The sequence below is a fragment of the Balaenoptera ricei genome, chromosome 11, assembly GCF_028023285.1.
Source record: "Balaenoptera ricei isolate mBalRic1 chromosome 11, mBalRic1.hap2, whole genome shotgun sequence".
In the NCBI taxonomy this organism is placed as follows: domain Eukaryota; kingdom Metazoa; phylum Chordata; class Mammalia; order Artiodactyla; family Balaenopteridae; genus Balaenoptera; species Balaenoptera ricei.
Window position 1 is genome coordinate 83304447 of NC_082649.1, and position 11899 is coordinate 83316345.

Below are 11899 nucleotides of genomic sequence, written 5' to 3' on the forward strand. Positions count from 1 at the left end.
TATGGAAACAACCTAAGTGCCCATCAATAGATGAATGGATAAAGAAGATGTGATATATATACATATGCACACACACACACACATATAGACACACACACACACAATGGAATACTATTCAGCAACAAAAAAGAACGAAATTTGCCATCTGCAGCAACGTGATTGGACTTGGAGGGCATTATGCTCAGTGAAGTAAGTCAGACAGAGAAAAACAAATACTGTATGATATCACTTACACGTGGAATCCAAAAAATACAACAAACTAATGAATATAACAAAAAAGAAGCAGACTCAGAGAACAAACTAGTGGTTACCAGTTGTGGGGGGCAATACAGGGGTGGGGAATGAGAGGTACAAACTACTGGGCACAAGATAGGCTCAAGGATGTATTGTACAACTCAGGGATTATAGCCAATATTTCACAATAACTGTAAATGGAAAGTAACTTTTAAAAATTTTATAAAAAATTAAAAAAAAAAAACAGGAGCCATAAGCTGCTATTTGTTGAGGCTGGGGGATGGTACATAAAGTTCATTACATTAGTCTGTCGACTTGTGTAGATGCCTGTAATCTCCCTAATAAAAAGGTAAGAAAAAACACCCTATACCAACAGAAGTGACTTCGTTTTTTAAGTTCTTGGCTGCATATCCAATGTTCCCTTAATTCAGAATTTTTTTTTTTTTTTTAAATCAGACTTTTCAGATCTTCCCCTCACTAGAAAGAGAAGCTGTGGGACTTCCCTGGTGGCACAGTGGTTAATAACCCGCCTGCCAATGCAAGGGACACGGGTTCGAGCCCTGGTCTGGGAAGATCCCACATGTCAGGAGCAACAACTACTGAGCCCATGCACCTACAGCCCGTGCTCTGCAACAAAGAGAAGCCACTGAAATGAGAAGCCCGCGCACCACAAAGAAGAGCAGCCCTGGCTTGCCACAACTAGAGAAAACCCAGGTGCAGCAAGAGAAGACCCAACGCAGCCAAAAATAAATAATGAGGGGGGAGATGAGGGGGGAGGGGGGAGATGAGGGGGGAGGGGGAGATGGGGAGGGGGAGGTGGGGGAGGGGAGATGGGGAGGGGGTTGGGGAGGGGATGGGGACTGCCAGTCAGTGAGTAGCTGTCACTCCCCAGGCAGAGCCCCGTGTGTCAATGTCTTTTCATCCAGCCCAAAGTGCCACTGCTGGGGGTACAAATGCTTTCAAATGAAGAGCAAGGCCACTACAAAATTTGGAACTAAAGTGAGATTATCCATTCTCCAGTTCTAAAGTGCTCAATTCTTCTCATTGTATCTAACAGGCTATCATCAAGTAGGTAATCCAGCGAGAAAGAATTTATCAGTGCAATGTATGCCCTGACCAAGATAAGCGCCACATTACTTGAATGGCAAATTATAAACTGGTGGAAGGAGCAAAGGACAGGAAGTGGAGGTGGGGGAGGGGGACACTTGCTAAATGCTGTATAAAGGAGTCTTAGAAGATGAAGTTGTGTGATTTGTTTTTAATCAGCAAAAAAAAAAATCCCTCCATTATCTTGTTTCTTAGCATTTAAGCAACTCTACTGCAGGGCAGACCCTCACCCATTCCATTCATTTTCTTCCTAATAAGACAACTTGAGAAAAAAAAATATTTGCAGATCATAAAAGATTAGAGACCTGGGCACCATAAAAGTTTAAAGAATAATCAATGCAAAGTGCTTAAAAAGAGACAGGCCATGCTTTCTTTAAACTCTCTGAATGCCACCTTTTGCCAAAATAAACTGAACAAGCAGTGATTGGAACCTGCATCCTGGTTCATAAGGAAACCAAGATGTATTAGGACTTGCAGAGATGAACGGATTGGTTGTTCACACAATGGGCTTTACCGGTTATGCTAGATTAAATAGTAATAAAGACACAAACAATCGTAGCCGTTCATGTGGGCAAGGCTGTGAATCATGGCCATTCACGGGGGAAGGGATGCAGGTACAGGTGCATGACCAAAAGCAAACGGCTTTTCAGGTGGCATCCTTGCCAGATTCCTCAGATGACCCTGTGCTCACTGCCCGTGTCCCCTACAAAGTTACTGTACAATGGCAAACAAACCAAAACAAACGAAAAATGTCAGAGCTCTCCAGCTTTCCACACACAACCCCACAATCATCTCCCCTCACACCTCCTCCCTCAAACATTTCCAAAGAGAAGTGGGCACAGTGCAGGATTCAGCCGGACCCAGCCTGCAACCTAACCCTTGATTGGAAGAGCACATCTGCATGTTTCCAAGCAATTGACCGAGCATCTCATAGGGCTCAGTTTCAATGAAACCCTGGGAAATAATGGGATAAAATTATTAGTTTAAGGGCCTCTCACTTCTCAGCCTCCTTCCCATACCCCACCTCCCAGAATGGTAATGTTCAGTAGACAGAAATATTTGCACAACTGGAATACATTTATAAACCACCTCAATCATTTTTGCTAATTGCATAATTCATATAATTTTTTGCAACTGTTCATAGCTTCCCCCCCTGAATTTGTCTGAGCTTCCCAAGGGCACATAAAGTTTCACTCTATACATACCACCAAAAACTTCACGGCAGAAGGCTGTTTGGGTTGTGAGCCCTGCCACCTGCTTATGCCAAGAGAGATCTTCATTATCAGAAAAGTAAACTTTTCCCAGGAAGCCTCTGTCACCAGGAACTCTGACTTGGAGAGACTTGCCATGAGAGGATGCAAAACAAGAGTTACTGGGGCCTTAGCCTGAGGTGACTGATTCACACTGGACTGGGCTGAATACATGTGTCATCTAACTTAGTCTTCACAGCAGCTTAAGATAGAATATTATGATCCCCTTTTTAGAAACAAAGGGAAGAGGTTCGCCACAAATCACACACACAGCTGTAGGGTGGTGGAGCCAGGAACGGACCCTAGAAATAATTTCCCATCTCTTCATCACTATTGCCTAGTGAATGGTGAGCACCGGGTGTGATCAGCAGGGATGAGGCATCCAAATAATTAACAGAGTAAGACTGAAGGAAAGCTCTGCCCTCACCGGCTCTTTTCCCCATCAATAACCCAATCCAAGACCCAGGGTACAATCGGGCATCAAATGCCCACCCAGCGGACAGAGAGAACACCTGAAGGCAGGACGTGAAAAGCACGAAACCCAGGGAAATAGGGAAGCAGCTTTTTAAAAAAGCAGAGCGACTTCTATAAGCAGACTGGGTTTATAGCTTGCGTTTCAGAAGATTATGCGTAAAGTACTTATATTGAAACCACACGTAAAGTATTAAATTATATAAACATAACTAGTATAGAAATGTATAAAGCACAAAGCCTTTGGATAAGAAAAATTCATAAGCATGCCCCCACCAAAAAAAAAAACCCATAAAAAACCAAAACCAGGGTACAAATTGGCAACTTTCAATTCGATCACAGACAAATCACAATATTCATTTTTTTCTGTAATCCTGATTTAACTATTAATTTTGCTTCATGGCAACAATGGTCTATCAAGTTCTTCAGTAGAAAATTTCTCAGCCTTAGTCCTATAATTGGCCAATTATTAGGTAAGTCTGGACTACTATTCTAAACCCTGCAGTTACACAGAAAAAATAACTCCAAGAGGGTTAACTATTGTGAAAATTTTAACCTCTGGTCTTCAAAGTCCTACTTCTTCCCGTGGGGACATAAAAACAGATCTGAGTTTCTGACGGATTCCCACACTTTAATGTGAAACAAAAGCAGAAGACAACCACATTACTGACAGACACCATGAACTGAAGCCAGGAGGTAGATGGAATGGACCCACAGGTTCAATGCCATGCTTAAGTCATTAAAAAACACCGCTAACGGTTCCTAAATTCACCACCGGCCAGGGAACATTGGGGATTTTTAGATACTTCCCCTCCTCTGCCTGGGAATTTTCCTCCCACCTCTCCTCCCTCCTGTCTCAAGACAATGCCTTCAGCCTTTGAAACTGCATCCATTGTAAACAGCTCTGAATATTAACACAGCCCAGAGCCCAGCTCTAAAAGACCCCCAGGGTTTCAAGTTGCAGTTGCTGAGGAGCGGGGAAGGTCCCCAATGAGTTAATATCACCAAACTCATTCACAAGTCCTTGAAAATCAGGCTTGCTCATGAAACTTGAAGTCTTTCAACTTATGGGGTAAGTCAAAGGAATCCCTTTGAGTTTTAAGCCAACGACCTTGGTACCACGAACATCCTTGATTGCTTATAGCGACTTTTAATGCTACGAATCCCTTTCCCAGATCTCCCTCTCTGGTGTCACTTTTAAAATAACCAATGGCTATTTTAAACAACCTCCTTCCCCGGATAACAGACCTTCGGGGCTACAGCAGGTGCACAGAACTGGGCCGGGGGCATTGTTAAGTCACACAAAACCCTAGTAGCTCTCTCGCATTCCTGTCCACTCTGAAAGAGAAGATGCTGAAAAGCCTTTGCACCAGGGAGACACCTCTGCAGAATGGGGGAGAGGCCCTTTCATTGTGAGCGTGGTGTTTGAGGGAGAGAAAGGTCAGCCAGAGGCCATCCCAACGTGCTCAGGGAAGGCTGCGTGGGGAACTCAGGCCAAGGCATTAACACGGCAGGGAGAGAAACTTGCGGCCCCTGGAGCAGGGCTGGCGGGCCTGCGCATCCGGACATCCACTGGGAACCAGCTCTCATTACTCTGCACAGAATCGTCATCTTTCTGGAGATGAATTACTGCCGACAATACATTCAAAAGTCCAAAGGTTGGGAAATCTGGTGACCCAGTGTAATTATGGAAAAGAAAAGCACACTTCTTTTTAACACAGTCCCTTGGAAAGCGGGGGCAAGAACAGCCCTGACATACCCAAAAGGCAAGAGGCACCGTGGGCCAACACAGTTCATCTGTATTGGGCCCTGGGGGTCTCCGGGCACTTCCTAATTTCACAGTCCTCAAAAATTAGATTTTATGGCCATAATTTCATATCAGAGGGACTTAAATCCTGTCCCTTAAAAAGGCAACCAATTTCATTTCCCAGACTTCCCCTTAACTCAAAAAAAGTGTCAGAAAACTCTTAACAGATAAGTGCTCCATCATGCAGGGGAATTGAGGCCAGGCTTGTGACACGTGTTGCAAAGAAAAGGACTCTGAGCTCAGACTAAAGCTGCCCAAAACTTTAAAAGCACTTGCACTTTTCAGATTTTCTCTCTCCCCATTACCCTGTGTTCAAAAGGGTCCCTATTCAGAAAAACCCTTTGCCCATCCCCACCAATCGGAAGATGTTCATGGTCTGCTGAGTTCTTCTTAAGTGATACAGAGACTCAAAGAGGAAAATGGGCAGAAGGGAAGACCTCAGGGTAATCCAGACAAGAATCTACTTCTTAAAAAAAAAAACAAAACACACACACACACACACACACACACACACAAGAATCTCAGCTTAGGTTCTGGAACAATTTGGTCATCTGCACTTTAAATCTAATTTGCATAAACAGGATGGAAAGTATTTTCCAAACCCTTAATTCACAACACCCCGAACACCTGGGCCTTCCAGCACAGCTGTAAAATTTGAAAGACAAAGGCCCTCTTTGCTTCCCAACTACAATGGCAACCACCACAGGGCCTGTGTTTATTTTCTAATGTAATCATAAGCACCACTTTGGTGCCCAAACCAACAGAGGTTCGATTAAGTCACCCAGGTTCGGTACTGCAAACACGAAGGGAGACAAAATACAGAGACCCAAATCAATACATCTGTCTTAATGTGACTCAGAATAACCACACTTGGTGACCTTTAAGGGATGTCCTTGCTTCCGAATGCCATGTCATCTTCCCTCCACACTGAGAACGAGAATCATTTGTTCCTCCTTCAGGGCCTGCCTGCCTTCCTATCACAATCCCATTAGGTCATCATTGAGCTGCCAGACCCTGTAAGCAAGCAATACTGTGCTCAACTTCATGCCACAGACAAGAGTCTAAGGTAAATTGTGTTTAACGCATCTTAAACAGCTTCTGAAGCCATGCTCTCCAAAACAATTTCAAAGAAAGCAAACATCTGAGTTCTAAGAAGTTCAACTTCTTCTAAGGCTCTGGGAAGTTGGAATAGGGAGTGGCAGTGCTGGGAGCTATTTATGAATGTGCTGGTTGGACAAGGCCAATCGCACCTATGTAATGGGAGGCAAACTCAAGTAATGGCTCAGCTACTACAACTATAAGTTATTGTGCTGAATAAGTTATCCTCAGGCCCTGGGAATGAACATATTTTCCTTTCTCCCAGCGCCATTCCAGTTCTGCTATTCAAACTGCATTTACATCCACTATTAAAGAGTTTAACTTTCCTTATGCGGGGCTTAGGAGCAACTCCAAAATTAGATGCACTGTTTACAAAAGCAAAAAAAATAAAAAAATAAAAAAAATTCCATAAAGCCACAGGTCCCCTTCTATCTCAAACGCACAGCCTGAAATTGTTTGAACTAGCTGCAGTAAATCTAGTTCATGGGGTTATAAACTAGCTCAAAGCATTTTCTAGACACAGTGGACTCAGAGGGTGTAAACTTGGTGAAACTATAAGATTTTATTATATTATAGACAGAGACTTTCTCCCCTAAAGTCTTACTGAATCATAGCCAAGAATATAAAAGATATAAATATCTTGATGCAAAATTTAGAATAAGACTAATGACTTAAATGGAGAAATCTGAAGTCTAGGGAAAAATAAAAACACATTTGCTTGCTTTTTCTTTAATCAGGAAAAAACCCTTCACAAACATTTTTCAAAGGTTATACATTCTGTACTGAATACCACACTGCCATATACTAACCAGAAGCCATACTACTCACATCTTAAAATCGAATCAGTTAACACCATCATCAGTATAATCAAGTCTAACTGAAGCTCAAAACAGCCAGTTTGGTATTTACTAATCATCAACTGTGTGAGGAAAAGAGAAAAGACTGCAATTGTAAAGGTATTTATGACTTGTGAAATGTCACTCCTTAGGCAGACAGAAAGGCCCCCAAACAACCAGTAGTTTTGCTCCAGAAATTAAAGGGCAAGGCAAAGTAGATCTTGTGGCCATAGGAAAGTGAAAACAGAGGACACCCTGTCCCCTCCAGGAAGCCACCACTTCTGAATTAAGTGCCTTCCCCACGATGCCACTGACACCTGGCATTGGGAGTCAGTCTTCCAACAGGTGAACACCTAAGATGTTAGTCTGATTCCACCCACATGATTTAACTTTTTAAAAAACTAAGAGTATGTAAAGGAAAACCCACAATACCCACGACTGCCACAACTAAATACAATACTACCTAAAGACAACGCTGGGCTCTATCTCCCACTACCTTACACAGCCACCACCTGTGTTAAAACCCACACCTTGATCACTGGTTTTCCCTAAGGGGATTCCAAAGACACAGCAGAATACAGAAGAGAAATCCTACACATAAGTCAAGGGTCCAGTTTCAGAACTCTGTAGGACTGATCACTAGTGATCCATGTGCAGCGTGGTCCAAGTTAAAGATCTGTGCCCCGCTCTCAAAGGTACAGGATCTTCACGTCAGAAAGGAATTAACTTCCCTTCTTTCCCTTCACGGCAACCAGATTCCCAGACCACATGTTCTTAGATCAAGCCACAGGTGTTGGTTAAAACCGGTGTCACCAGTTTTCTTTCTCTTTTTTGAACAGTGAATGTCCCGCCTGAGGTTACTACTGTGCCTCTTCTATGTTCTAGGAAAGATGTCCAATTATTTAACTGAAAAGCAGAACTATTCAAGCTAGGCCTCTTCTGGAAGGTACTAACAGTTCTGCAGAGATGTTAATTACTGATAACTGGACAGCATTTTGACTCATGGACTGGATTGGTCAGAAATTTTTAAAGCCTGTGACATTCTACCATGTTTACTGAAGTCTAATGTGGTGTTGTTGTTGTTTTCCTGCCAAACCTCCTGTAAGAAGTGTCCCACCAAGTCCAGATAGGCCAAAATCCGGACAGCACAGAAAAGAACCTCTTGCGGGTAAAACACACTCTGCTTAAATCAACCCAGAGTCTGGCACCCTCTTCCAAAGTAGCACTACTCCAAAACTAATTTGCACCATTTATAGAGGAGAAATGCTAGAGGATGGGCCCCACTCCACTGGATCGTCAAGCCCAATGGGTCCCCTAGGGAACAGACAGGAAAGGTCTGGAACACAGTTCCCTAAAATGCCAACCAGGTGGAAAAGGACCAACTTCCAGCAGTCACAGATCTCCAGGAGCTCTCAAAGCCCGGTAACTCAGGGGGTCCTCCAGGGAAGACTGCCTTCTGCCCCGGGCCTGAGCCAAGTCAGGCCACCAAGGTCCCAGGGAGATGAAGTGGTGGCTACACACACTCTCACTAATAAATAATGTAAATGGAAGACTGGAGGCAAAACTCACCTTCATTCATTACCCACTGGACGGCCACGCAGCTCAGACAACAGAGAGTTGGGTTACAGAAGAGAAAAAAAGAAACACGCGGGGACCCCCAGACTGACTTCCTCACTCTCTCCCCTCCAGATGTTTCCCACTCTCCACCCACAGACATACACCCTCACCTCCTGACTCTTTACTCACATTCTCTTACCTCCAGAATCCCACCCACTCACCAACTCCCAGATGGCCTTCAGGAGCCACGCTCACTCACCTCCAGACCCCCACGACACTTTTTCCTCCTCCAGATCCCCAAGACCCACGCTCGCGCACATCCAGACCCTCACGAGACGCACGCTTTTCCCATCCCGACTTCTTCGCACGCACGCCCTCTCTCCTCCGGACCCCCAAGGACCACCACTACGATCCCACGCGAACAGTTTTCCAGCTCATTCAACTTCACATACAAGCAACTCAATCCGCACCCCTTTCCCGGGGAAACATCCCTGCCGCCCCGTCCCCAAGTGACAGCGTCCCGGGGCGCGGGGAGGACGGAAAGGGCGGCACTCACAGGCTCCGCGTCCAGGCGGGCAGGTCCCCGGGCAGCGCCGCCAGCCCGCGCCCGCCGCAGTCCAGCGAGTCCCCAGTGCAAGTGCAGGCGGCAGCGCAGGGCGCCCGCGGGCCGGCCGCGGCCGATGCGGGCTCCAGCCGAAGCAGCACCAGCAGCAGCAGCAGCCAGTGGAGGAGAAGACAAGGCGAGCGGCGCGGGGCCCCGAGCGCTCCCCGGACCGGCCGCGCCATCTTGTCTGGAGCGCGCTGCGAACTCCCGGCGCTGGGGCTGCGAGGTCCGGGGCGACCGCAGGCGCGGGCGGGCCAGCGGGGGCTCCACTCGGCACTAGGCTCCGCGCCGGGACATGGCCGCCGGCACAAGTTCTCTCCGCGGCGGCGACTCCGGCGTTCAACGGGCCCCCGGTGCCCGAGCCGCTCCGCAGCGCCCGGAGGGGGCCGCGAACCCCGCGCCCATCCGGGCCGACCCGCCTGTGCCCGCTGCGAACCCCACGGATCCGGGCAAAGGGTGCTTGGCCGGCGCTCCTCGTTCTCCCACCGCGCTCCGGAGTCCCCGTGCACGCCAAGTGCCGCCGCCGCTGCGAGGAAGGCGCTCAGGCTCGCAGCCGGAGCTCTGCGCCCGTGGGCATCTTCCTCGCCGCTACGAGCGTCCAGCTGCAGACTCCGGGCTGGACGGCGCGGCCAACCCCGCACTGCTCCAAGGGCCCGGTGCGCCTCGCTGTCCCAGCGCCGAAAGCAGAGCGCGCGCACGCAGTTCCGGGCTCCGCACGGCTCCTCCGCTCTGCGAGAACCCCGCACACTTCGCAGCCGAACAATCAGCCGCTAGCCGCTCGCCTCCCCGGGGCCCAGCCCCGGCCGATCCCCGAGGCCCCGCCCCCCGCCGCTAGCCCTCGCACACCCCCTGGGCTTCTTGCCCCGCGGCCTCCAGCCGGCCCACGTTGGAGGCTTTGCAACAGCGCCCCGCCCCGCCCCCGCCTGCTGCTCATTGGATGCCGGGGTCCACGGCGGCCAGCTTGGACGCCCATTGGAGCTCTCGCCATGATCCCGCCCCTCCCGCCTCTCGGGCCACCCCGCCCCACTCTCTTTTCCCACCCAAGGTGTGAAGGGCGGGGGACTGGGAGGAGAAAGGGAAAGACGGCCTCCGGCTCTTAAAGGGGACGTGCTGACTGATGATGGAGAAGAGGGATGCGCACGGGGGAGAGGAGGAATAAAGGTATGCCCTCTGCGTTTAGGGGAGGAGAGAACGTTGGTAGAGAGGGTAACGCCCCCGCTTTGGAGCGGCCTGGCCTCAAAGTTTCTTCCCTCCTTCCCAGACTGCAAACAGGGCCAGCGATTGACAGCAAGTTTACACCCATTTTCCAGATGCCCACTAGGAGCAAAGATGCAGATTTAAAACTTCACTAATTTCCTACTGATGGGGGCATCTTTAGTTATTTTATTAGGGGTGTCCGCCTTCCTCTCTCACAACCTGGAGCTCTTCTCGGCTCCTGACTTGTTCTTGACCTCTTTAATCCAGCAATATGTCCTTGATTACCAAAATGAATGTGTACTGCATGCAGAAACCGAATCTCAAAGGTGTACACAGTCCTACCCCCATCTCCGCCCTGGTGAATCGAAGGGTACTCCTGGAAACACTCCAGCCTTCGACAAAGGGGTTGCTTTGTTTGTTTAAATCAGAGCGTTTTAAAGCCAGTTTTCAAGAAGCAGTACATCGAGTACTCCTCAGAGACAGAGTAAAAAGGGAACTAATAATTGTTACAAAGCTACTAACTTTGGCTCCCAATAGCTGCTCCTATTGGCGTTTCGGTTTGCTGGTGTCTCATGCCCCTTCCCAAGAGTATACAAGTCTCTAACATAACTGAACACATTGTCAGGAAAATTAAGCAAGTCATGTCTGTTGAAAAACATTTGTGCCAGCAAATGAAATCTGACTTCTGTGTTACAGAAACCAAAGGGAGATGTTCCTCTGAAAGAAAAAAAAAATTTTTTTAAGGGTTTTGTCCCATTTTTGACACATTCTAAGGGGTTGCTTTAACTGAGATGTTAAAATTTTCCTCAGTCATAAGAGCGCCTCTTTTCTTTAACCAAAATTGGGTTTGGGCTTGGTAGTCAAGGGGTTGCTGGTTTCCTTTCTTTTTCTTCCCTCCTTCCCCTCTTTATCCCCCTCCCACTTCTTCTGATTTATTATGCTGTCAACTACTGGTCCCTCATTTTTTCCTTCCTTCCTCCCTCCCTCCCTTCCTCCCTTCCTTCCTCCCTTCCCCCGCCCTCCACATGATCTCGGTAGTAATGCCCAATGCAATGCTCAAATATGTGTGTAAATCAATCCAAATGTGATTCCCAAGAAACACTATCAGAAAAAGGCTGCGCCTGACCCATTCTACCTGGGGCTTTAACCAGCTTTTATGTTTCATTTGTGATCCACATTAAACATATACCTTCCACCTGGATAAGAAGCAGTATATCTCTGTTATAATGCCTTTCAGTAAAATAATAGTAATAAGAGGAGGGATGGGATTTAAATGACCCCAAATTGGTGTAGTCCTCTATGTCAAGGTTTCTTAAATTTTTCAAGACCGAAGAACACAAAACAGTAATTTAATGCAGAATACCCACGATCATTTCCTTAAACGGAACTGTCAGACCTGCCTTGCCCCACCTCAGATGAAACAGCATTTGCAGCAGAAATCAATTGAACTCATCGAACCCCTTGAGAGGTTGACCTAAAATTATCTTTCAGCTTTGTTCCATCATTGATATTGTAAAATGGATATTTATTGTCAAATGTTTTTCCAAATGCTTGTGGGTGCACCTGTGAGATGCTTCCTCGGAGGATAGGAGGATAGGAGTTGAGAATCAGCAAGGTAAGGATGTGCTCACAAATCTAAATCAGCCCCTGTGGTCTGGTTACCACGCAGCCGGAGAGAAAGATACCAAAACCCAGGAACACTTGCAGGGACGGGGCGCCTGAGCCTTGGCAGTTCCCC

At 47.3% G+C, this 11899-nt stretch overlaps 1 protein-coding gene across 1 annotated transcript in view; it reads right to left on the minus strand.

Annotated features, from left to right (window-relative positions):
• Positions 1-9763, minus strand: part of LRIG1 (leucine rich repeats and immunoglobulin like domains 1) — a 120311-nt gene extending 110548 nt beyond the window's left edge. The window contains exon 1 of the mRNA XM_059940149.1: positions 8917-9763. Coding sequence (XP_059796132.1) covers positions 8917-9146 — 230 coding nt within the window. The 5' untranslated portion in view covers positions 9147-9763. The remainder of the gene's footprint in view (positions 1-8916) is intronic.
• Between the last annotated feature and the right edge of the window lie 2136 nt (positions 9764-11899).